At 42.5% G+C, this 25,973-nt stretch overlaps 1 protein-coding gene and 1 long non-coding RNA gene across 6 annotated transcripts in view; one reads left to right on the top strand and one right to left on the bottom strand.

Annotated features, from left to right (window-relative positions):
* Window positions 1–25,973, top strand: part of LOC105495172 (F-box and WD repeat domain containing 8) — a 115,026-nt gene that overhangs the window by 62,472 nt on the left and 26,581 nt on the right. For all 5 annotated transcript variants that reach the window (XR_011608789.1, XR_011608788.1, XM_011764445.3 and 2 more), the window contains exons 6-7: window positions 6,366–6,562; window positions 9,562–9,768. Coding sequence is in view for 3 of the 5 variants with exons in the window: in XM_011764445.3 (XP_011762747.2) it covers window positions 6,366–6,562; window positions 9,562–9,768 (404 nt within the window). In the remaining 2 variants the exon portion in view is untranslated. The remainder of the gene's footprint in view (window positions 1–6,365; window positions 6,563–9,561; window positions 9,769–25,973) is intronic.
* LOC139356636 (uncharacterized) lies at window positions 19,768–25,161 on the bottom strand. The gene is made up of 2 exons (XR_011608792.1): window positions 22,392–25,161; window positions 19,768–22,233 (listed from the first exon to the last, which is right to left on the bottom strand). It is a non-coding gene; the product is annotated as an uncharacterized lncRNA (long non-coding RNA).

The raw sequence follows: 25,973 nt of genomic DNA, 5'->3' as shown, positions 1-25,973 counted from the left end.
AAACCAGTTCAGCAGTTATTTACCTTTCAGGCAATTAACATAATTACCATTATGCTAAAAAGTAATTTTGGAAAGTTCTGCCCTGAGCTCTTACGACTCCACCGGGACAGTTTTAGTTGGGACTTATCTTTTTGATGGAAGCTTAATTGCAATTTTGGCTTTGTGCACACAAACAGAAGCAGCTAATTGTTTAGGCAAATAGCAGATTAATTTAAATATGCATCCCTAATAAAACAAAAATGGTATCCATTATGGTCCTTGTTCCCATGACGAAGAATATAAATATTCTGTGCAAGTACCATTAGACGGAGGTCTTAAGGATTGTCGACATTATTTCACAGTGGTAGCACTTTCCAGATATCGAGTAATCTTTACAAAAGCTAACATAAATCAGTTTAAACTCATTTAGATCCCATTTCCACTATGTGCAGTTTCATTACCACACTCTGGCTGGCCTCCTTAGGGAGGTGGGAGGGGCCTGCTGCAAACTGGCATGGGTGCCCATCCACAGCTGCTGAGCAGGCTTTATGTCTCTTCGAAAGACTGGCCATCGTTACTCATGTCATCGTTAATGGCTGTTCCTAGTCTAGGCTGAGCTCACAGTTCCTTCAGCCTGGCTGCTGCTTGTCAAGGTGGAGGGTCCTGAGCCCAGGGAGCAGGTGGGACTGCCAGGCCCTGCCCCTTCTCCTTTATTAGGCCAGTGGCCCTCACTTGTCTTCCGGATGTTTCAAGAGACCCAGTTTCTTCTTTTGTCTGCATCCTTTTCCTGTTTGTTATGAGTGAAACAGTGTTGTTGCGATCCCAGCACTCCTCAGAATTAATCATCTTTTATCCAGCTACTGAGGTTTGGTCAGGAAGGAAGAAAAACACTTGCTCTTTCTGTTTCTCTAGGGGCAAAACGGGGGCTATACACTCCGGCCTTCAGGATGATGCCTGGTGCAGGGAATGGCAAAAAAAAAAAAAAAAAAAAAAAAAAAAAAAGGCTTGCTGCTTATGCCACTGCTAAGAAACCAAGTAGAACCTCCCTTTGTGTTTGCCGAGACTATTTCTCTTGTTTTACCTTGGCCTACTGTGCAGGAGAGAGATTGTAGAGACCTCTGCCGGGGCGGGCGGGGGATGTCTCCTTGCCCTGAGGTCCCTCCCCAGGCCCTTGCCAGGTGGGCATGTTCATAGTATTTGAGTTAGTCTTTTGGCCTCAGCTAATTGGATGAGGGATGGGGCGTCAGTCCTGGGGGAAGCTGATTCATGGACTGGGATGGGCTGGCTGGGACTCAGACTTTGTTGCATGCTTGGAGTCGAAGACCTCCTGGAATGGAGACACCACCCTTTCTTCATGTGCCCAGGGATGAGAGAAAGCTGGTTTCCGAAGAGAAGAATGAAATAGAATTGCAGAGAGAAGCAGAGATAAGATCTGTGGTGCACACAAGTTGTATACACTACCTTGGTTCTGCATGTCTTCCTGGTTCCTGCTTCTGATCCCTTATCACCTCCAGCTGTACTTCCTGCCCTTGGGCTCCATGAAATAGCCTCATTCCAGTTTCCTTTTGTGTTTAAGCCAGCTTCAGTGGGTTTCGTACAACCAAATGTTTCGATGTTGAAACATATGACAAGCATTCAGCAAACCTTTATTGATGTATAGCCACATCCAGCACTCTGAATTCCCTACCGTAGGGTGTAGAGAGGGAAAAGGACACAGTCTTGCCACTTCACAAATTCACACAGTGTCAGGAGCCAAATCCATTTCATTGCTAGGTCTGCAGTATGATAAAATTTGACTTTTCAAATGAATTTACATCAGATAAAAAAAATACCTATTTGAGAAGTGAATTTCCTTGGCTCTGACGGACATTGACTACTTCTTCCTTAGTAGTTACGCAATAAATGTGGACCTGGTTCAAGTTAAAACGTCTAGAAAAGTTTGCTGCTGCTTTTCTGGGGTCTTAAAATAGTGTGACAGCATGACCAAAAGTTAAGCTTATTCCTTGTTCCATTGTGCTTTGTGTATATCTCTCTGTGATAACTGTGTTTTATAATTTAGTTATTAAATATTTGTTTCTCTCCAGTGTGTGTTTTGTGAGAACAGGTATCCTTTCAATTCTTATATGTCACTAAAATGTTGGCTCCATCAGTCAGGGACTTTTTTTGTTTTATTTTGTCTTATTCACTGTGATACCCCAGTCCCTAGAATAGTGCCTTGGTACAAAACAGGGAGCTCCGTAACTACCTGTTGAATGTATTACTGCATTGATTCCTTTTTGGCTAAATGTAGCTGATGATAATCAGCCACACTATTATAGAGCATTCTTATAATTCAGTTATTCACTATTCAAGTCCTTGCAGTTTTGAGATTATAAAAATAGCCATGACATAACTGTAGTAACTGATAAATTGACGATTTATAAAATTAGCTTTCACTCAAACACCCCTCCCTGTTAGGTTCTGTATCTATTCCTGCCCACTCTGCCCATATGCTTTTGGGGCAGATATCCAACAATACAGTTCAAAGTGAAATTGCATACCCTGCAGAAGCTGCAGAACTTTGTGATGTTGAAAGTGACAGTGAAAGAACTAGAAGTGGTAATTACATGGATAAATGGAAATGGCTTTTTTAATTATTTAAATATCTTTAAAAGATAATTGCCTGCTTATGCAAAAGTAATAACGATGTATGTAAGGTTTACAAGATGTACGAATAAAAAGTTTGTAACATGTAGAAATAAAAGTATGACAATAATAGCACAAAGGCTGGAAGGGAAGAAATAGAAGTATGCTGTTCTGAAGTTTTTTTTTTTTTTTAACTGAGAGTCTCACTCCGTCACCCAGGCTGGAGTGCAGTGGCACGATCTCGGCTCACTGCAACCTCTGCCTCCCAGGTTCAAGCAATTCTCGTGCCTCAGCCTCCTGAGTAGCTGGGATTACAGGTGCCCACCACCATGCCTAGCTATTTTTTGTATTTTTACTAGGGACGGGGTTTCACTTTGTTGGCTAGACTGATCTTGAACTCCTGACCTCAAGTGATCCGCCCACCTCAGCCTCCCAAAGTGCTGCGATTACAGGGATGAGCCACCACACCCAGCCAAAGTTCTTATATAACATGTGAAGTGATACAATATTACTTGCAGGTAGATTGTGGTAAGTTAAAGACTTCTGTTAAAATCCAAAAGCAACCTCTAAAATAACAAAGAGTTTTGGCTAACAAACCAACAAAGGAATTAAAATGGAACAAAACACATTTAGTTATCCCAAATACTCAATCCAAAAAATAAAAAAGGCAATAAAAGAGGAGAAAAGGGAGCAAAGAACAGATGGGATAAATTTAAAAAATTAGCGAACTGGTAGATTAAACCCAACCTTATCAATAATCACAGTAAATATAAATTATTTAAATGCCCCAATTAAAAGCAAGACCAACTACATGCTGTCTACAGAAAACCCAGTTTCAATATATAAAGACACAAGCGAAAAAATGGGAGAAGTTCTGCATGCTAACACTAATCGAAAGAAAGCTGGCGTAGCCATGTCACTCTCAAAGTGGATTTCAAAGCAAAGACTAGAATAACCAGGGATACGGAGGGACTTTGCCTATGATAAAGAATCAACTCATCAAGAGGACATAACAATCCTAAATGATTTTGCACCTAAAAATGATGTTGAAGGACTGTGCACGTGATATCAGCCCCTGACAAGTGAGGACCTGACCAAGTGCAACACTTTATAATTGAAGCAGGGGAAACTGAAAAAGATGACAACACGACAGTCTTTCAGGAGAGAAAGATTTGACCATTAAATTGATGGAGCCTTGGAATTTTTTTTTTTTTTTTTTTTTTCCCCGAAAAGACCCTGCTCAGGATAGCTCTGTGCAACTCAACCTTGTGGTGAAGGATGTTTTATTGCATAAAGTTCTGTTGGAAAAATGATGCCAACAAAACCAATACTTGATTAATAATGAAAAATGTGTTTATAGATAAACTCCATGTGTGCTTAGAGTGAGCTGTGGTTAAATAGCTTCCACGCTTGGCAGCACCCAGGGTGAGTTTGGTGGTGTATGTCAGTTACTCATTGAACTCGTAGTTATTTTATGCACTTACAAATGCAGCCACTCATCCTGCACTTTTCCAGCTAAATTCCAGCCCAGCTTCATGACATACCAAGTGGCTTTGGACCAAGTTGTTTAACTGCTCGGTGCTTCTGTTTCTTTTCTGTGAGAGGAGTAAAATGGTGCTCCTCCTCCCAAGATGGAAGTGAATGCTCCGTGAGAGGAGACACATGAGTCTCTGAAGACTCAGAAGCTCTATGCAAATGGCAGTGTTTTTTTCTCTTTACTGTTGTGATGTCTCAAAACAAATGCAAACAAATGCAATGCAGTGTTTGAAGGAAGCCCATGTTAAGAGCAGACATCTTGGCATGGGAGAGCTGATCTCCTATCTGATGTGTAGAGCCACTGGCATTTTCTGCAGCATATTTTTCTCTTCTGAGTCAGGATGGAAAGAATTTGCCAAAATAATTGCCAGGGGAATGTGTTGTGGAACCTTTTGTGATCCGCTTATCCCCCAAGTTTATCATAATTCTTAAGAGTACACTGTGTTTTAGTTGCGAAGCAACATTTAGCTTGAAGAAGGCTCTGCTTTTGTTTATAATTGCTTACTTAGCCTACTGACAGTTTGAAAGTCTGGCAAAGCAGCCCAAATGTATTATTTTCTTCCAATTCTCTATATTTATTTAGTGCTGAATGATCCTTTATAGTAAGATCCTAAACTCAAAGCACTTATGGTTTAAAGACAAAGTAGAAGGCAAGAAAAAAGAAAGATAGGAAGATACACTGCCAAGAGAAGAAAAGCAAAAAGCTTGGTCTGTTCTAGATAATAGGAAGTTATAGTAAATAGGGCTAGATTTACGGATGAGCAATAGAAGGGAAATTAACATTGATAGATTAAATATGTTTTATAACACAACAGGAACTATAGACTGCATAGAAATAAAAGAAAGGATTGGTCCATCTTCAGTGCTTCGTGTGGCTGGTCTCCTTTCATCTGCCCCACAGTCCTATGTAGTAGGTAATGTTGTCTTCAGCTTTACAGAAAGGCAAACAGGCTCAGAGCTGTTAAGCAACTCCCCTAAGTCCATCAGCTAACAAGTGCTGGAGCTGGATTTGACCTCAAATAGCCACAGACTGTGTTATCTCCACACATTTATTTCTTGATGAATTTTGAAAAATTGAATCAATTGGAATTGGAGCAAGGCAGTAACCAGCCTCATGCAGAGAGTAATTATTTTCTTGGGTAAATCTTCGAAGGGAAGGAAATAGCTTGGGAATGATAAAATGAAATTATTTGTGAGGAAAGGAGAATCAATGACATGCTAAGTACAGAAAAGCTTATCTGACTGGTAGAAAAGTGTAACTTCCTGTAGACCACTGGTTCTAAACTCCAGTGGACATCCCCAGAGTTGCTGGTGCCTGACAGTCTGCATTTCTAATAAGTTGCCACGTGGTACTGATGCTACCGGTCTGGAAACCACCCTGGAGAAAGGTGGTGACATGGCCAGTGTGTGAAAGAGGAATTAATCTGGGTAGCAGCATTCCAGGTGCTGGGAGAAGAGTGGAAAATTGGCATTTTTGACAAGTGTGGGATATTGAAGCACATGTTTTAGAGCTATGCAAAATAAAGCGCCGCTGCTAACAGAGACTTAAGGAGGACGGTGCTAAGGAAGGATGTAAAATATAGGCTGAGCATCCCTAATCCAAAATTCCAAAATGCTTTGAAACTTTTTAAGCACTGACACGATGCTACATGTAGGAAATTTCACATCTAACGTTATGTGATGGGTTGGTAGCCAAAACTTTGCTTAATGCACAGAATTATTTAAAATATTGCATAGACCAGGTACATTGGCTCACACGTGTAATTCCAACACTTCGGGAGGCAGAGGCAAGAGGATTGCTTGACCCCAATAGTTCAGAAAACCAGCCTGGGCAACATACTGAGACTGTGTCTCTACAAAAAATTTTAGCTGGGTATGGTGGCATGCACCTGTAGTCCTGTCTATTTGGGAGGTTGAAGCAGGAAGATCACTTAGGTGCATCAGTTCAAGAATGCAGTGAGCTATGATAGCACCGCTGCACTCCAGCCTGGGCGAAGAGTGAGGCACTGTTTCTAAAAAATAAAAAAGTAAAATATTGTATAAAATTACCTTCAGGCCATGTGCGTCAGGTATATATGCAACATAAGTGATTTCGTGTTTAGGCTTGGGTCTCATTTCCAAGGTATCCCCTTTAAAAAATTTTCCTTTATGTTGCATGTTTTTAAAATAATTGAACATATTAAGTGAATTAAAATTGTTACCTGCATTGTTTTTTTGCTGCATAGGGTTTCTTAATATTTGGGATTTAAGGACCGGAAAGTACCCTGTTCATCGTTTTGAACATGATGCAAGAATACAGGCACTAGCCCTCAGCCAGGACGATGCAACTGTAGCCACAGCTTCTGCTTTTGATGTCGTGATGCTGTCCCCCAGTGAGGAGGGGTACTGGCAGATAGCTGCGGAATTTGAAGTTCCGAAACTGGTGAGCTTTTTAGTCTGGTCATTTTATTTTCTATTCTTAGAATCTCTGGGTCTAATATAAGCATGTACTAATGGCATTGGTAACTCCCATTCACTCAGAGCTTCCTGTGGGCCTTACATCCATAAATCTAACTACAGCCTTACAAAATAGGTAGTAGTGTTTTCCCCATTTACCAAGAAGTCACTTTGCTGCTTAGAGCAGTGAACTGGCTTGCCCCAGTTCTCAGAGCTAAGAAGTTGTGATTCAAACCTTAGGGCTGACTTCAGGGTCAGAGCTGCTCATCACTGTGGTTCCTTGGCCTTTTTCAGACTAACACGGTGGAATCTTACCCTTGGGAATTGATGATCAGTTTCTGACCTAATATATAAGCGAGAATGAGTTCAGTGGTGTTATCCCAGTCCATATGGGAAGGAAGGTTTCCATTCCTACACTTCCTTCATCCCAAGACTGTCTCACCTGAAATTGAAAGTAACTCCTGAGTGAAGATAGATTTAAGTCGGTGTTAATGGGGTAGCCATGTTCCAGGATGTCACCTGTGCAGTTCAGCCAGCCTTAAGAATTCTTTATGTCGAGCTTATTTCTGAGTTCATTTATACAGGAACCTCTATATTCGTAGAGTGGGAGATGATTTGGGGCTAAGAAGGAAGTTCTCAAATCTGTCTATGCTGAGTTTGGATTTAATTTAAACAAACTTGATTTTGGCACTGGTAGGAGAGTGAGCAGAAAAGCCAACACTGAGTGATGAATTGAGGGCCTGACCTGGAACCAATCCTGTTCCTCCCTCTTCCTCTCTGGTGGAAATCTTAGACTAGAATAACTTAGAAAGCCATGGCATCACTGCTTCACCTCCATGAGCATCTGCACTTTGGAAATAGTGCTCCCCCAAGATGGCCTGATGATGTCAACTCATCTGGGTTTTATTAGAAAAATGTGAAAGTATATTTCTGTTCTCAAAACTTCCAAAGTACTATTTAGTCTGTGATTAAAGAATACTGTAGACCAGCAATCACTAAGTGGACCCAGATACTTAAGATGCCAGTTTCTCTGTAAAGTGCAAATCCTGCCTTGGCAATAAGGTGGCATCCTGGCACAGACTGGAAGCTTTTTGAAGTAGTTTACAGCCCCCAGCAAATGGCACCACCACTGTCAGTCTCAGCCTCTTGGTCTGTCAGAAAGCCAACACGGAGATAAAGTTAAAGGGCTAGACAGAGGATGTCCGTTGTAGGAAAATAACAAATGATTTGGAGGAGTGAGAGGAACCAAGCAGCCATTGTCTGAGGCGGGTTTTATGCATGGTTTAGGAATTATTTTTCACTTTGGGTGAAAGGTTCCCACAAAATGCTCTGAGTATCCTTGGAAAAGGCACCCCTGGCCCGAAGAGCCAAGCCAGTTTTGTCTTGTCCATATACGCCCCTGAATGGCAGTGGCAGTGTTCCCAGGTCTGCGATATTAGCCTAGAGCGGCTGTCCTTTGTGATGGACCTGCTGCTTGTGAAGCTGGGCCCAAGGATTAGGAGAGTCCCCCGGATGTTGACGCTCCCTCCAGCTCCTCTGGACAGTGTTCCGGAGGCCGGCTTTGAACTCTTTGGCGTATGGTCAGGGCAGCGCTGTCCTTTCACACTGTGGATTTTCATTATTACACAGCGTGGCTCACCTTCCATGTGTCCTCTCGTGATTTACTCGAAGAGGCGAAAGCCTGTTGGGAACAGCACCGTGGAGAAATGGGCCGCCTGTGGATGGACAGAATCAAATTATTCTTGAAAAGTGCGTCTCAGACTCGTGCACATTAGACAAAGTGCCGGTGGTGACGCATTCAGGACTGGGGAGCAGGGTGGGTAGAAAAATGTGTTTGTAGATCCCTTCCTTACCCTCTGGTGGCCAGATGGACCCTGATGACATTGAAACCAGGAGACAGCAGATCACTTGGATATTTTGAACCTTTTGGCCACACATTTTGGCACGAATGTTAAAATATTCTTTTTTGCGAATTTGGAACTGAGTGAATGTTACTTATTCAGTTTCTTGTAAAAACAAACAAAAAACACCACACACAAAACAAACAAACAAACAAAAAACCTTTTATTTTTTGAATTGCTATTACATCCCCATGGTTCAGAATTTAAAAGACACAATAAGGCTGATGGTGGGAAATCTCTGCATCTCATAATCCACTTCCCTCCTTGAAGGCAGCCATTGTTAGTAGATTTATGGATGTGCGAGTCAAGCGTGTGGTGTACTTTCTCCGCCCCCACCTTGTACACATTCAGCAGGTGAGGTTACCTTACTCATCTTGCATCCTTGCTTTACCCGCTAAGTATATCTTGGAGAATCATCCCATTTGTTTCGTTTTATAAAGAACGTTTTCATGCTTCCCTCTATGACTGCATGGTATTCCAGTGTATAGATACACTAAGTTACTTAATTAGTCCCTTAGTAATGGGTGTTTCCGTTTTTCTAGTTTTTAGCTAAGACACAATTGTACTACAGTTCATGAATAACCTTGTATATAATTATTTTTTATATTTGTGAGTTTATTTGTAAGTAACTTCTAGAAGTGGATGTCCTAGGTCAGAGTGTATGTTCATTTGGTATTTTGATAAGAGTTGCCAAAGTTCCCTTGATAGAAGCTGGACAAGATTTATGTCCCCACCAGCAATAAGTGGAATCCAGAAACATGGAACATGGTTTTTCCCTCCTTCACTTCCAGCCTAGGGTGTTATCAGATTTCTTGATCTTTACCGATATGAAAGATGAAGCATCATATTTCAATGAATTTTCATTTTGTATTTCTCTTTTTAGGCATGTCTTATGTTTCTCTTACACTGAACATCTTTTCTGTTGTGTAAGAGCTGTTTGTGTTTCATTTCCTGTGGGTGTTTCATTTGCCCATCTTTTTTCTGTTGGGTTGCTGGCCTTCGCATTGATGTGTAGGTGGAATTGCATATTTTTGACCAAGTCAGGATGAATTTGTGGGACTAAACAACTCTTACCGTTTAACAGGTTCAGTACCTTGAAATAGTTCCAGAAACTGGAAGGTACCCTGTGGCAGTAGCCGCTGCTGGAGATCTGATGTACCTGCTCAAAGCCGAAGACTCTGCCAGAACCCTCCTTTATGCCCACGGCCCGCCTGTCACATGTCTAGACGTCTCTGCCAGCCAAGTTGCTTTTGGTGTACAGGGCCTGGGATGGGTGTACGAAGGAAGCAAGGTACACAACTAGCAAGATGTATAATTAACAAAAAAGAACATAGATTTATTTTTTAGCAGGGACTTGAAAAATTAAAGCTCTTCAATATTTTTCCAGATAGGGCAGTATATAAGCATGGTCAAAAAATTCAAAGAACTTCAAAAGGATTGAAAATGAAAATTAATCGTTTTCTTTCTCCTCCCTTCCCCCAACTTCGCTGCATAGAATAAACTATTAACAGTTTTGAGGTATCCACCTAGAAAAATGTAATGCATATATAAGTACATTTGTATACTGAAAACATATTGTTGTAGAGATGTGATCACAGTATACATAGTGTTCTGTACCCAGCATTTTTACTCCATAATGTGCCTTGGGGAGAGCATTCCATGTCAGCTCTTACCAACTCTCCCTCCCTAGGATTCCAGCATATGCTTCTAGCTCATAGCCTGTTTAGCCAGGCCCCTCACTGGTGGGCATTTAGCTTGCTTTCACTGTGTTGGCTGCTATAAGCAACGCTACAATGTATATTGCAGCTTGCAGAAGTCCTTGTATATATAGTGTATCTCTAGGATGTGTACTTGCGATAATGATGGACATTGCCAAGTTGCTTTTCGAAAAAGGTGCATCAGAATTCACATTCTTACCAACAGTGCATAAAAGTGCCTTCTGAAACTCTGAGTCAGAAGCAGGAAGACAGGTTTTGAATGGAAATTCTTTGAGTGATGACTAAATTTTATCACTCCCTAGCATCTTACTATCCTGACTGTAGGCCAAATACTTGGTCTAAGAGCTGATTTATAGAACTCTCCCTATCAGTGGGACCAAGTGGAAGAGAGAGAAAGTTTTTGTTTCATTTTGGTTTTTTTCTTTCCAATTTCCCTGCTCCTGACCCTTTCTGTCAGTTGGTGGGATTCCTGCGAAGGAATGTGTCTGGGCCCGCAGACCCTGTGTGACTGTTAGTACGTTCCTTAACCCTCTTTATGCCTCAGTTTCCTCATTTGTAAAATAGAGTTCATAATAGTGCCTGCTTCTTAGAGTTGTAGGATTAAATGAAAAGCCATATGTAAAGCTTGAGGCATGGTGCCTGGCACATGAGAGCTCACGATCTGTTGGCTCCTGAACCTCCCGTTATTACTCCCACCCATAGTTGGAGTCCAGCCTCTGGTGGTGCTTACTTTTACATCTTATTTCCTCCATGTATTTGACCTGTAAGGTCAAATCTCATTTATGTAGGAGTGATTGGTTTTGCAGCCCAGTAAATGGTTAAGAATGGAAGCATCTTGGATCCCAGTGATACATTCTTCATCCAGGAAGACAGACTAAGCGTAGATGCTATATGTGTGGCGTCCTGTCATCCCACTGTGAAAAGGCCTCCCCCTATGCTGCAGTTTGGTTGGGGCATCTCCATTGTGTCCTAGCTGGAAGATGTGTCATGATATAACTCCTGAGTTTTGTCTTCCAGCTCAGGAGGGAAGGAGCAGGAATTGGTTTCCTAAGGCAGTTTCCTTTCTTGTGTTCTAAAAAAACTTTCTTTTCCCATCCCTGGTGAGCTCATTTGTTGAGAGAGGAGAGACCATTTGCTTTCTAATTTTTCATCTGGTGTGCTTTCAAGTTTGTGTTATCTCATTTATTTTTAGAGCTCTCAGTATAGAGAGGTGATAGTTATATTCAGTACTAGTCTGGTTTAAATTTTTCATACTTTTTATAAATGTTTTATCAGGTAGGTCCTTTTTCTCTTTGACTTATCTGAATGGATTTATTCCTGTAGTAATACAGTTGTAATGGATACATTTGAGAAACTACCTAAAGGGGCAGTTTCCCAGCACAAGGATCCTTCAGATACGGATGTAAGGCAGTGGGGTTTTTTTGATTCCTCTCAAAATTTCCAACCCAACTGAAAGCATTCACTGTAAGAATCAGCTGATTAATACATTAATTTTATGAAAAATCCTTGGTTAAAAATGTACAGTCCCTGGCTGGGCACGGTGGCTCACATCTATAATCCCAGCACTCTGGGAGGCCAAGTCAGGAGGATGGCTTGAGGCTGGGAGTTTGAAAACAGCCTGGACAACATAGCAAGACCCTGTCTCTACAGAAAAAAAAAAAAAAAAGTATAGTCCCTCAAATGACTTGTAAGCTGGTATTTTCGTTGGTGTTTTAAAATTAGGAGTGGAAATAAATTTGCTACAAGAATGTTTCTAAATGTCTCTTTGGAAGCTGACAGTAGCATTTAGTCATCCAAATATGTTGTGAGCACAGCACCAACCCTCCAAACACTCGTGTGGGTGAATGGCTACTTGTTAGTAGTGTTGGTAATAACTTTGTGTTGAGATGTTTCTCTAACAGGAATGCCACCCACTCAAAAGTAAGAGGAACACCAAGCTTTATCTATGTAACTTTGCTTATTTTTACAGAGATGAGACTTTCCATCCCATTGCGCTTAATGGATTTTCTGCTTCCTCAGAAAAACTTGCATTTTTAAGAAACGTAATTGTCATATAACAGCTCTACGTGAATTAAGTCATGTCATGGGTAACTCTGTGAGATTTTAGTATCCTCCTGCTGTGCTCTAATGTGATGTCATAATTCCCAAATAGTCTCATGTGCGAGGCTTGGTGTCACTTTGCTTGTGAATACCATGCTTGGCCATCTCTTTGCTTCAGCCTGGCGGCAGCATCTATCCCAGCACATTTTATTAGGCTGGTGTGAGACTATTAGCAGTGGAGTTTGCCTGGAGCTATATCCACACTAGGGTTTGTATCTGTGCCTCCGGCCTGTATATCTAGGATTCAGATGAAGGTTTTATGAGACAGAGCATTTGGTTTATATTTGTTTGTACCTGATACAAAACTGGGGTTTAGCTATAGTCCATTATTGATTAACTGTGATAAAAGCAGACAGTGAAGTCCAAATGTTGAAACTGACTTTTAGTCAGAAACTTAAAGCTCCCTAACCTGTTGAAGTATTCCAGAGGTGTTATTTTTGTTTAGTTGGAGAATATTCTTACACCGTATGATGCCTACATTAGCATGTTATAGGCACCTCAGCTGCATGCGCATAGAGTAATAATGGCTCAAATCCACCCGTTCCTGTATCTGGCTAGCCAACCCATTGTGTATTCATCACAAATACTGAGCACCAGTAGTGTTCCTGGCATTGGCACGTTAAAACAGCATTACACACAGATTTCAGCAAACTGGTGCTTGTCAAGGAACCTAGCTCTGTTAATAAACATAGTTTTCTAAGGAAACAAAGCCGAGTAATTTAGCAAAAGCTTATCTGTTTAATCTTTTTTTTTAAAAAAGTCTTCGAATGTAGCTGGCTGATCAGTCACCTCCAGCTTGGGTAGGAAGGGATCAGACAGTCTGGGCCCTGCAACATCTTGATTTGCCTGTTGGACAGGGGCTCCCAGACTTGGGTTTCAGGCGTCAAAGTTAGGGCCCACACCTGGGTTTGCCAGCAGTGTTATGGGCCACGTAGTCATAGAAAAAATAGCAACTATGTATTTTTGCCCTTTTTTGGAAGATTAGAGTCTTTTTTTAAATTAAAATCGTTTTATTTCAATAGCTTTAGGGGGGTAAAAAGGGTTTTTGGTTACATGGATGAACTGCATAGTGGTGAAGCTTGGGCTTTTAGTGTACCTGTCACCCAAATAGTACACATTGAACCCAGTACCCTTCTGAGTCTCCAGGGTCCTCCTGTGCCACTCTATGCCTCTGCATACCCGTAGCTTAGCTCCCACTTATAAGTGAGAACGTGCGATATTTAGTTTTCCATTCTTGAGTTACTTCACTTAGGATAATGGCCTCCAGTTCCACCCAACTTGCTACAAAGGACATTATTTCATTCCTTTTTATGGTTGAGTATTATTCCATGGGGTGTGTGTGTGTGTGTGTGTGTGTGTGTGTGTGTGTGGTGTGTGTGTGTGACATTTTCTGTATCTACTTATTGGTTGATGGGCACTTAGGTTGGCTTCATATCTTTGCAATTGTGATTTCTGCTGCAATAAACATTTGTGTGCAGGTGTCTTTTTTATACAGTGACTTGTTTTCCTTTGGGTAAATATCCAGTAGTGGGATTGCTGGATCAAATGGCAGATCTGCTTTTAGTTATCTGAGAAATCTCCATACTGTTTTCCATAGAGATTGTGCTAGTTTACATTTCCACCAGCAGTGTATAAGCATTCCCATTTCACAACATCCACACCAACATCTATTGATTTTTCACTTTTTTTTTTTTTTTTGAGATGACGTCTTGCTCTGTCGCCCGGGTTGGATTGCAGTGGTGTGATCTCGGCTCACTGCAACCTCCACTGATCAGGTTCAAGCAATTCTCCAGCCTTAGCCTCCCGAGTAGCTGGGATTACAGGCGTGTGCCACCACACCTGGCTAGTTTTTGTAGTTTTAGTAGAGACGAAGTTTCACCATGTTGGCCAGGCTGGTCTCAAACTCCTGACCTCGTGGTCTTCCTGCCTTGGCTTCCCAAAGTGCTGGGATTACAGGCATGGGCCGCTGCACCCGGTCTGTTTTTTGACTTTTTAATAATGGCCTTTCTGGCTGGGATGAGGCGGCATCTCATTGTGGTTTTAATTTGCATTTCCCTGATGATTAGTGATGTTAAGCATTGTTTCTTATGTTTGTTGGCAATTTGTATATATTCTTTTGAGAAATATCTGTTCATGTTATTTGCCCATTTTTTAATGGGATTATTTGTTTTGGCTTTTTTTTTCTGCTGATTTATTTGAGTTCCTAGTAGATTGTGGATATTAGTCCTTTGTTGGATATATAGTTTGCAAATATTTTCTCCCATTCTGTGGGTTGTCTGTTTACTCTGTTGATTATTTCTTTTCCTGTGCAGAAGCTTTTTAGTTTAATTAGCTGCCATTTATTTGTTTTTGTTACATTTGCTTTTGGGATTTTAGACATAAATTATTTGCCTAGGCCAATGTCCAGAAGAGTCTTTCCTAAGTTCTCTTCTAGAATTTTTATGGTTTCAAATCTTAGATTTAAGTCTTTAATCCATCTTGGTTAATTTTATATATGGAGAGACAGGGATCCAGTTTTATTTTTCTACATGTGGTTATCCAATTTTCCCAGTACCATTTATTGAATTGGGTATCCTTTCCTCAGTGTATGTTTAAAAACAATCCTAAAATTAATATGGAACCAAAAAGAGCCCAAATAGCCAAGGCAACCCTAAGCAAAAGGAACAACTCTAGAGGCATCCCATTACCCAACTTCAAATTATACTACAAGGCTATAGTAATCAAAACAGCATGGTATTGGTGGTAAAAGTAGATACTTACTGGTACTGGTATAAAAGTACATACTGGTACTGGTAGAAAAGTAGATGGTACTGGTGTAAAAGTAGATACATAGTGGTACAGGTGTAAAAGCAGATACATAGACCAATGGAATAGTACTGGTGTAAAAGTGTGGTACTGGTGTAAAAGTAGATACGTAGACCAATGGAACAGAAAAGAGAACACAGATTTTTAAACATCTATAGAAATGTATTTTTTGACTGGGTAATGCATTCACCTAATTCATGAATCAAAAGATAGGAAGGGTGTGTGGTGGGAGGACTCCTTCCCACTCCCTTCAACCTGCCACCCAATTTCTCTATCTGGAGCCAAACCAACGTTGCCAGTTTTTTGTGCATTCTTCCTGAGATAGTTTATGCACTTATAATCAAATTACCACACGTGGTCTCAACCCCACTTTAAACAATGAAAATAGTAAAGTGCTATATTTTTGTCTGCAGCTTGCTTTTTCCTGCAACAGAATCTCTTGGAGATCATTTCTATGACATAACAAAGAACTTATTCGTGTTTTGGTTTTGATTTTTGCAACTTTATGATATTATACTTTGTGGATGTGCTTTAATTAATTTGCTAGCTCCCTATGGATGGATGATCGATTGCTCCTGCTGTTTTGCTATTGTAAACAACACTTGGTCCACATGAATGTATTTGTAGGATCAGTTCCTCCAAGTAGACTTGCTGGGTCAAAGGGACATGTGCCTCCATGATTTTGATAGACATTGCCCTCCACAGAAGTTGTACCTTGGGCAGTGGTGGATGGCAGGGCATCCCCTTCCCCTAGTGGCTCTTGGACGGCTTTTCTCCAATAGGCTTTACAGAAAGATCACAATAAGATGAGGCCGGGGGGATATACAGAGATCTGACTGGTCCTGCCCTTCATTTAACTTATTTTTCAACTCTCTGCTTTTAGAGTGAATGACTAGAACACACCACTTCACCTAGAATCAGTGTAGCGTGACTGACAGCCCTATCTGGCCAGTGTCATGGTGGCAAGAAAGAGCTGCAGCATACACGGATATGCTCCCCTTCTGGGCTTTTTTAGGACCCATTTGAGAAAGAGCCCACAATTATTTTAATCTGACCTGCCTCTTTTCTCTTCTGTAAAAGGAGGAGGGTTGAACACGTGACATTTGGGCTCCTGTCCCGAACCACATTCCTGGATTCTTTAAGCCATGTAGGTGGTTTAAACCTTTTGGCTGTGGAGTTGTGTTGAGCCAATCCACTGGAAGATGCTGAGTTGCTGAGGGCTTCTGAAACGGGCCGAGGAATCCATTATTCTATTACTTCTTCTCTAAGTGTCACCCAAGAGTTCCTAACAGCTGTGCCTATTGCCAGCAGAAAGTATTGGGCAGGAAATGTTTGATATTTTTTTCATCAGTTCCTACGTCTTGCCTCGTAAGCTGTACATAGGAAGAAGGGCTGCTTGACAGTTTTTTACTTTTGGATAAAAATGGATTCTTAAGTTAAAAATGGATTCTTAAGTTCTGATGTTGCATTCTTGGGTTCTCAGACTTCAGTGACATACAGGACCTCATAGGTAGTCACTGTTAAGTGGCATATGATTGTAAAAGAAAACAAATGTAAAAGTAATTCCTCTGGCCTCATCTCTTATGCTGTTGTGCAAAAATCAGTGTGAACTCTGTTAATGTAGCCTTCATGCCCAGGCAGCCCTTTAAAATCAGTTTTTATGTCTCATAGTTCCTGAATCTATCAAAAATACTTTCATCCATGAACACATATTTATGACACCATATAATCTTTATTAATTCTTTTGCTGCCTGAATTAAATTCTGCTCTCAGAGGTGGAGGGTTAGAAGACCGAATTGCCTTGTTTAAGAGCATTAGGTTGATGACGAGCCTCAGGCCTCATAAAGGAAGAGAGAGATCCACTTAGGGCTCTTAGCATCATTCTATGTATTTGGACATATTTCCTAATTTAGGTCTGAAGTACTTGGCATTTGATGGCAGATTGTATTAAGCGGCACACGGCGTGCATCCTAATCAGGGAGCTGTGAGTGAAGTAATCCAGGAGGCTGGAATGCGCGTGACAAGGACGCTTGCTTGGCGCTGCTGCCTCTGCTTACATCACGCTGGAAAATCATCGCTAACGTCTCTTATGATAATTATTCCCCATACACAGACGTGAAGAGACTCTGGATTGGTTGCTCGCACTCATCACGAGTTGAAATATCTGTCTGGGAGAGCCTTTGGAATCAGCAATGCAGTGCGCATAGATTGTGGCCACATTCTCCCATACCTCCACCCAAACAGGAAATCCATCTTTCCTTTTGTTTGAGATTCTAGTTCGGAGAAGAAAAAAAACTTGGTATTTTACAAGCAGAATGAAAATGAAATTAGATATTTACTTTGTGAACTTTCCATTTAAATATTTTAAAATAAAAAAATTGAAAGTTCACAAAGTAAATGTCTAATTTCATTTTCATTTTTACCTTAACATTTAACATTTTTAATGTTTATCTGCTTCCTGGGGAAGTGTAGAGAGAGAACTCGTGGAGACCAGCTTTCTGGGCTGTTGAGTGATGCTGACTCCCAAAGGGTCCATTGTTGTCGTGAAGGTTGCCGTCATTGTTAATGAATGCTTATTGAACACATGCTGCGTGTGCAATATCTGATTGGCACTGGCAACAGAGAGATGAGTCAAATATCACATCTGCCTCGGGGACTATAGCCTTGTGGTCCTTAACAGCGACTTGGCGATGTAAAGGAGACATGTTGAGATGCACACGAGGTCATAAAGAAGACCTTCATGATGAACGTGGTGAATTCCAGACTGACAGAAAAACATATAGATAAATAAATGAGGAATGAACATTCAAATGCATTTTGTACTGTTTAATATTAAAATGGTATCCATAGTTGATATAATTGTAGTATATGGTTAATAATAAATAATAAATACAATTCTTCTCATTTGTGAAAACACTAAAGCACCTCCACAGAGCCGTAGAGTTTCTCAAGACAGAGCGAGAAACCTCTGGCTTAGAGGCCTTTGAGGACTGGACCATCTCCGATACTCTGTACAACTGATGGGTTTTTCTGTGAAAAGTGTCTTTTGGAATATTGCTTATTACAGAAGCTGTGATCTTTAGGATCTCTAGGGATCCTGGAAGAGAGTGATAAAGTTATAGAATGTAAATATAGGGGAAAGTTCCTTTCAGCTCCTGTCAGGGTAGCAGTTGCATCACCACTGAGACTGAGCAAGGGTTCTGCAGTCAGGTAAGCCTTAGGCAAGTGACTTGCCTTGGCGTCCCCATGTGGATACTGGAGCTAATACCCAAGAAAGAGGTAATGTGCTTTGTATGTGGCTGGTGCTCAGCACTTGTTAGGTTCCTCCTTCACCAGCCATCCCCAGCAGCTTTGGGGTCAGGCTGGAGTTCATCAGGCAAAGCCTGGGAGAGAGCAGTCCAGGCAGAGGCAGCAGGGCCTGTGGAAGGCGGTCCCACCAGCTGGAAGCAGTGCCGGGTATATTCAGGCCTGCAGGAGCCCTGCTGAAGCCATACCTGTAGGGATAGCGGCCCATGCTTCTTCACAGGATTCACTTTCGCAAGAAATTTGTTGTTGTTTTGTTTTTTCGAGAGACAGAGTCTCGTTCTGTCACCCAGGCCAGAGTGCAGTGGCGCCATCTCGGCTCACTACAACCTCCGCCTCCCAGGTTCAAGCAATTCTCCTGCCTTAGCTTCCCTAGTAGCTGGGACTACAGGTGTGTGCCACCATGCCCAGCTAATTTTTATATTTTTTAGTAGTGACAGGGTTTCACTACATGTTGGCCAGGCTGGTCTCAAACTCCTGACCTCAGGTGCTCTGCCCTCCTTGGCCTCCCAAAGTGCTGGGATTATAGATGTGAGCTACCGTGCCCAGCCCCCAAGAACTGTTTTAAAAGAATGCATTTATAGTAGAATGAGACAGGTCAATTTAGCTTCCATGCAGAACTAATGCAGTAAGCTAATGTGAATGCTGTCACTTCATATGAAACCCTTCAAGATGTGAAGTCTTATTGGAGAGGGCTGGCGCCAAGTCTTAAATGTCTTTTGTCTTTATTCACACTTGCCTAGTTCCTGTATGCCAATAACACCTACCATTTTCTAATTTTTAAAGGAATTATTCAGTCTTCTTGAGACTCAGCAAGTTTACAGAACCATTTAGATTGAAGAATATGATGTTCATTGCCTTTCTTCTCTTTTGGCTTTCAAATTAAGCTTAGAATGTTATTTAGAGCCTGGTTTTTCTTCCCTGATGATTGATGTGGAATTTACTTCCTGGTTTACCATCCTACACCATAGAAGAGAATGAACTTAGTGCTAACTCTGTTTATTTCACCTTCACAGATGGGTATGGCTTTGGTTGGTTTGTGCCAGATGAGCCTGGGAGTAAATACTGCCCAGGCATTGTTAGTGTTAAAAATCAGCTCGTTCTCCAGTTCATGGGGAGCTAAGGGAGCCCTGTTGGAAATGTTTGCCTTTGTTCCAGAGGTGAAAACACGAGTGCTGCCGAAGAGGCTGTGTGCTTCCCCTGCGTGTCCAGACCGTTGAGACTGATGTTGGTTTGGGTCAGAGTAGGAGCAAGAGGGCACTCAGCAAATGGCCTATGTGAGTTGAATTTCTGAGTATTTAAAACATTTTACTGTTTTCAAAATACACATCGTGGTTTAGACTCACAAAATATTACCAAGTAGAGAACTTTAACTTTTTATTCAGCACATAGATGACTATGATTTATTAATTTCCTCCGCACTTCAGTCTTCTGTAAGGCACTGTGTTAGAGAGGGGGTTTGTAATTAACTTATCAATTATTGAGTTGCAGATGAATCCTTCTAATGGACGCAAAGTTACTCTTTAAAGCATTCCCTCAGTGTGTTATTAATTTACAGGGTAAATCCCCTTTGTAGAGAGCAAAGGAAAACTCCTGCTCAGCCCACATCTGAGCGGTCACATCCCAAACTAAGGGACTCGGGAGGAGCCATGAGGCTGAAGGTGCATTAAAATGAGGAAGCGGGCTATGTCCAGGGAGCTGCTCTGCCAGACCTGGCTTCCAGCCTCAGCTTGCCTCTGCTCAGAACTGTGCCAGGGACGTGGGATGACCAACTGGCCCCAAACTGAATTCCTCATCCAGATTTCTTTGGGTCTTTGCAGGGTTAGGCCATCTGGCCCAGGTGGCTTCTTTGCACTGTGCTGTTTCCTTGGGTTGTGAACTCTTAACTGTGATCTCAAGATCATTCTAAGTTTTAAAAGTATGTTGAAAATGACATGAAAATAATGCCTCCCCGAGCGCATTTCCCCTTCCTGGCTTGCGCCTGCCCTTTCCCCACCTTTATACTCTTGTGGCACCTGTCCACCTGTCAGTGCCCCTCCTCACGGTCCACTTCAGGTTTTCTCAGAGCACTGGCTGCATGGCGAGGAGTATGGGTAAGGCCCCGGCGCCTGTCTTCAGCCTGGCCTTCTGGACTGTGGGGAGTTGGGCCCCATCTTAGCTCCCAGCTGTCTAGTCCTGTGCTTCCAGAATGAGCCCCTTGCTCCAGCCAGACCTCCAGCCAGGCTAGCACCATCCTGAATGTGCCACATTCATTCCTGACCGGGGACTGGCATCCCCTCTTCCTCTCCTGTCCCGCCATGTCCTTTTGAAAGAGTCCTACTTACCAGAAGCAGCCTTACCAACCATCTGCCTCTCATTGAGCATCAGAGCTCTGGCCCTGAGCTTGTACAGAACACGGGATCTGCAGCTCATATTTTCATACCAGCACCGCCCAGCACTATTGCTTCCCCAGACTGGCAGCAATTTGGAAGCAGGAAGTAAGAATTGATAGCTGGATAATACTTACCACTGTCATGGCTGAAGGTCTTCGTTAGCCTGAAAGGCAGTATAGGTAAGCACAGGGGTTCTCACATGCCAGCATGCTTCAGAATCTACAGGAGACCTGATGAAACCACTGATCACTGGCCCCACCCCCAGAGCTTCTGACTCAGTGGGTCCAGGGTGGGGCCTGAGAATTTGCATGTCTAACAAGTGCCCAGGGCAGTGGAGGCTGCTAGTCCTGGGACCATACTTTGAGCACCCTGGGGTAGAGGTTTAAAGAGCATGAGCTTTGAGCCCACCCATCCAGGTTTGAATCCTCGTGCCAAAACTTCCTAACTGGGCAAGAGGTTTGAGCCCTCTGGGGCCCCATATTCTCCTGTGTAAAGGGAGTAAAATCATGGTACCTACCTTACAGCATTGTGGGGGTCAGGTGAGATAACACATCATAGCAGTGTTTTGCATGTAAGAGAATATTATAAATATTAGCTATTATTAATTATTTTGGCAGGACAGGAAAGACATTGTGATATGGTCGCAAAGTGGCATAGGAATGACATGAGCTGGGCTCTACCTAGTGCCACCTCAGCTCCTTTTGTTGCCCATGTAATTCGGGGCCAGCTACTCAAAATGATTTAAGCTTCAGTTTCTTGATGCACAAAATGTAGGCAGGACTATTTGTCTTCTCTCCCTCTGGGTGGTTGTGAGTTTCAAATGGAAGGATGTTCTGAAGGGATTTGTGTGAAAGGCATGTCCTGGGTATTATGAAGAGCTCATATGTGTAGTGTTGGTTTATGTGCAGAATGCTGCTAAACACATGTCTCTGCCACACCTCATGCACTGTGTAGAGTGAGTAGAGGTGGTTTATGCCTTAGGTGGCTGGGAGGAGCCCCTGGGTGGACCTGCTGCCCTCTGCCAAAGGACCTGATTATTCACTGTGGCTTCCCAGTCTCCCCCTGGGGCTATTTGTTTCAGTGATCTGATTTTAGCTGCCTGCCTGCCTTCTTCTAGAAGCTTTTGTCCAGTCTAACTTGGGGCCAAACTAGAAGTTGCCAAGCTACTCAAAAGAAAATCGATAACCAAGCTAGTGTAATATACTGAATTTCATGTACAATGTTCACTAAGTCCTGTTGGCATACAGATACTTGTACATTATGAGCATCTCATGGTAACCTTTTCATTTTCAAAATAGTACGCAAGTTGCCTTTAATTTTAAAGAGTTCACTTCATAGTTTGCAGCCTCAGTTTTCACTCCGTAAGATAGATATAATAACTTTCTCTTGGTGATTCTTTCCATGTGGTCAGTGTTCATGGCATTTTAACGCTGCCCATGCTCTCTGTGGGGATGAGGCCTGTTGGGAGAATGAAGGAGGGTGTGAGGATTTTTAGCTCTCAGTCGTACATTTGCACGATGGTTATCGTCTCTTCACTGGACTCACTGCTCTGACATGAATATTCCCTGTTCGTGTTATGTGAGTATTAAACAGGTCTTCCTAATCACACTTCTTACCCTTACACCAGCACTGAGATGAAAATGATCCCAAAGCAAAGAGAAAGCCGTATTCTGCTCACTCCACAAAGTAGACCTGGCCTTTCTTTATTATTCCCAGCGCCTACAGACGTGCTGAGAGAGAGAGATTGGCTGGTTTGGATGGTTTTTGCCTGCATTTGTACCCGAGTGTACTCTTGCTCTGTGGGTTCCTTTCAGGCTTAGGTCACAATAGGTGTTGGTTTGGCCTCGCTCCGGTCCTTTGTAGACATCTGCCCACATCACAAAGCCCCCACGTTTGGCACAGCCCGCAGCAGTTGGCACTGCCTGCCCGGGAAGAGTCCAGTCCTGGAACAGCGGGGGTTGCAGGTGCATTGGCACGTGGTGGTAGGGAGCGCACACAGGCCTTGCCTACCCAGCGCCTGGCGACGCTCAGCAACACCGTCCCATCCCTGAAATATCTTGGCCTCGTGGGCTTGTCACTCCAATTAAAACTTAAACATGAAAGCGGCTCAGGCTGCTTCTCCCTTTGTGCTGAATTTGAGCATGGACGGTGCCAGAAGCATGTCATGGAGACTGTTAAGGGGTGCCATGTTGCAGGGAACGTCAGGAGTGTCAGGGATCCATTTCTTCAAGATTAGCATCTTGGTTGCTGCTGCAAAGTGCACCTGAAAGGCAAGTTTCTGTTTGCCAACAGAAAGTCACCTTTGGGATGGTGGTGAAAGTCATTTTCCACATGTTCACAGATACGGCCGTGTTACCAAGCCTCACGCTATGACTTATCTCTGGCAAGGACTTACAAAATAGTCTCTCTGGCTGATTGTCAAAAATGACATCATATCGGAGTAAACTGCTTTTAAATCAGACATCCATTATTCATGTATATTAACTGCTTTTTTATTTTTTTATTGGCTGTTTTGTGTATGATTTACTCTTTTCTCACTGGCTCACCCTCTCTCCCCAGTTGTCTTTCTCATCCCTGTTTTTTTAAGGTCTTAGCTCATCTGTGAATTTATAGAGACTGTTCATCTAGCTTTGTGCATGAACATTGATATGCACACCTTGCATTTTTTGTAGTTCAATTCCACATTTCCGTGGATCTTACTTTCGTTGGGTCAGAATAGCAACGTGGGTCGTTTACATGAGTAAATTCTACCATGAAGATGTTTAGGACTTTTTCTTTTGTATCTTTTGTTTTTTAAAAAGGAGCATCACTAGTCTTGTACTAGAAGACCTGTACTGAATAAAAGTGTACCTGGCACTTAGCAAACAGCTATATACATTGCAGTTGGTGGACAGCAAATAGACTTTGTGTGTCCATTTCTATTTGTGAAGCCTGTCTTTACTGTAAGGCCAGCATAGCAGTCGCCTGGAAGAGGTAGATACACGCAGACATGTGCAGTGTGTATTCATCTGCTCATTCTTTCATCAAGTGTATACTGAACCCCTCCTATGTGCCGAACATTGCACAGGTATCCAAAGGAGCTTCTGTTCCTTGCACACAGGGGTGGGGTCGCACCCTGCGCATCTGGCATCTTGATGGTTATGGTACTTTTTCCTGATTCATGGCATTTGACTGGTTGGAATAAAGACTAGGTACAGATTATTCTGTGTATTTAACCCCCAAATCAGCACTGTTGTTTTTGCAGACAGCATCTGCATTCTTTTATGCCCATTACTTGAATCTTTGTTGACCCAGACCCTCCTTCTGGAATGATTTTCTGTCTCCTAAAAGTGCATTCTTTAGAAGTTTCTTTCGTAAGGACTTGGTCACAAGTGTTTTCTGTGTTTCTTTCTTACGGCATCTTCATTACATCCTTATCCTTGAAAGGTAGTTTTGCTAGTCTTCTACAGTTCTAGCTCAACAGTTATTTTCGCTCAGCCTTTGAGGATGTGACTGGTTTGCCTTCCACTGACACTCCTGAGTTGGCTGTCAGTCTGTCATTCTCTTTTAGGACTTTCTCTCCTTTTGACTGCTTGTAAGATCTTCTCCTTGTCTTTAATTTTTTGTGGTTTCATGCCAGTGTCTCTTTGTGTGGATTTATTTATTTTTATCCTGTCTGGGATTTCTTGTGTGTCCCTCCTTTCAGTTGTAGAGAATTCTCGGTCCTTATCTTATTGGAAATGTATCGCGATGCTCTGCGTGGAGCTCAGGGGAGGTGTGCATGAAGGCAGCTTCTCCCCTCCTTCGTGCTGCTCACTGCCCATTCAGATTTCCCATCTCTCTCTATGTTGCATTCCGCATAATTCCTTAACTCTGTATTCCAGTCCACAGTTTCTCTCTCGGACTTATTTCTTGCTTATCTCATCCATTGACTTTTTAATTTCTAGAAATTCTCTGCTTCATTTTTCAAATCTGCTTAATCCGATTTCCTACTTTTTATCCTCTCCCTCTTTAATCTGTCAACATTTTCAGCATGCTTATTTTGTATTCTTTATTTGATCTTGCCTGAAAGTCTAATTCTCCTTGTTTTTCTGTCTCACATATGATAAATCATTTCTTGCTGTATTTGGATTTGTTTTTTAATTGTGAGCTAATACTCAGTTGATCTTGATTTGTAGGTTTCTTAAAGGGGCCTGAGTTGAGCTTGTTTCCCTCCTGAGAAGATTCTGCCGAGGTACCAGGAGGTATGTTACCAACCCGAAAACACTTTATTAGGCTTGGGTTCTTTTAGCCTTGCAGGTGGTGTAAACTCAAACCCAGAACTTGTGTGGCGGCAGACATGTGGCTGCAGACTGTTTTCCACCCTGAACTGAACCTGAGGCAGAGAAGTTTCTGGGTAAGCTATCTGCACCAATAGATATTTTCCCCCTCTTGCTCGCTTTTTACTGAATGTATGTAGCCCTGCAGGGACCCGACTGTAGGTTCTACTCCATGCTGGGCAGACACTTGGTCTCCTGTTTCCGCAGCTCTCCAGGCTCCTGACACTGGAGGGGGAGCCCAAACTAGCCCCTGGCTTGAATGCTCTCTTACCTTCCTGGGTTTCGTGCTCTCTTCATTTTGGGCTCCTGTGGATTTCTCTGATTGCTTATTAAACAGAATGTCTGAAGGACTGTTTGATGTTAGGCTGAGTCTTATCCAGCATGGTCACTGTAAATGGCAGGGTTTTCCAGACATTCTTGTCTGCCATGTTGTCAGAGGTGGGACTGTCAGACTGGAATCAGTTGGGGCACTCTGGCATCTGGATAGTATGAAGAGATCTCTGTGGAACCATCTTCTGTTTTGGGTAGGATGGAGCAGTTTCTTTTACATACCAGCAGCAAGATCCAGGAGTGGAGGAAGGTGTTACGCACTAAAAGCAACATCTGAGTATCTTTGGGGTCTGAGGCTATGGGAAGCTCTGGATTTGCCTGGCATTGTGTACCTGTCAGTGAGCCTCCAAACACAAACGCAGGCACTTAGTGAGATGCGGGAATGTGTAACTGACACTATACCTGGGATGTGCTGCCCTTTAATAATTGCCACATGAGTGAATGAATGATAGGACATCTCTGCCCCCAGGAACCTTAGAGTTGAAGCCTAGGAGAGTGTTACAGTGTTTGGTGTGATGCGGTGTGGTGCTTGGTAATAGTGCTGCAGAGCCTCCCCTGACCTGCTGGAGT

This window comes from Macaca nemestrina, chromosome 10 (genome assembly GCF_043159975.1).
Source record: "Macaca nemestrina isolate mMacNem1 chromosome 10, mMacNem.hap1, whole genome shotgun sequence".
NCBI classification, from domain to species: domain Eukaryota; kingdom Metazoa; phylum Chordata; class Mammalia; order Primates; family Cercopithecidae; genus Macaca; species Macaca nemestrina.
This window is presented reverse-complemented; position numbering and strand designations above follow the sequence as displayed.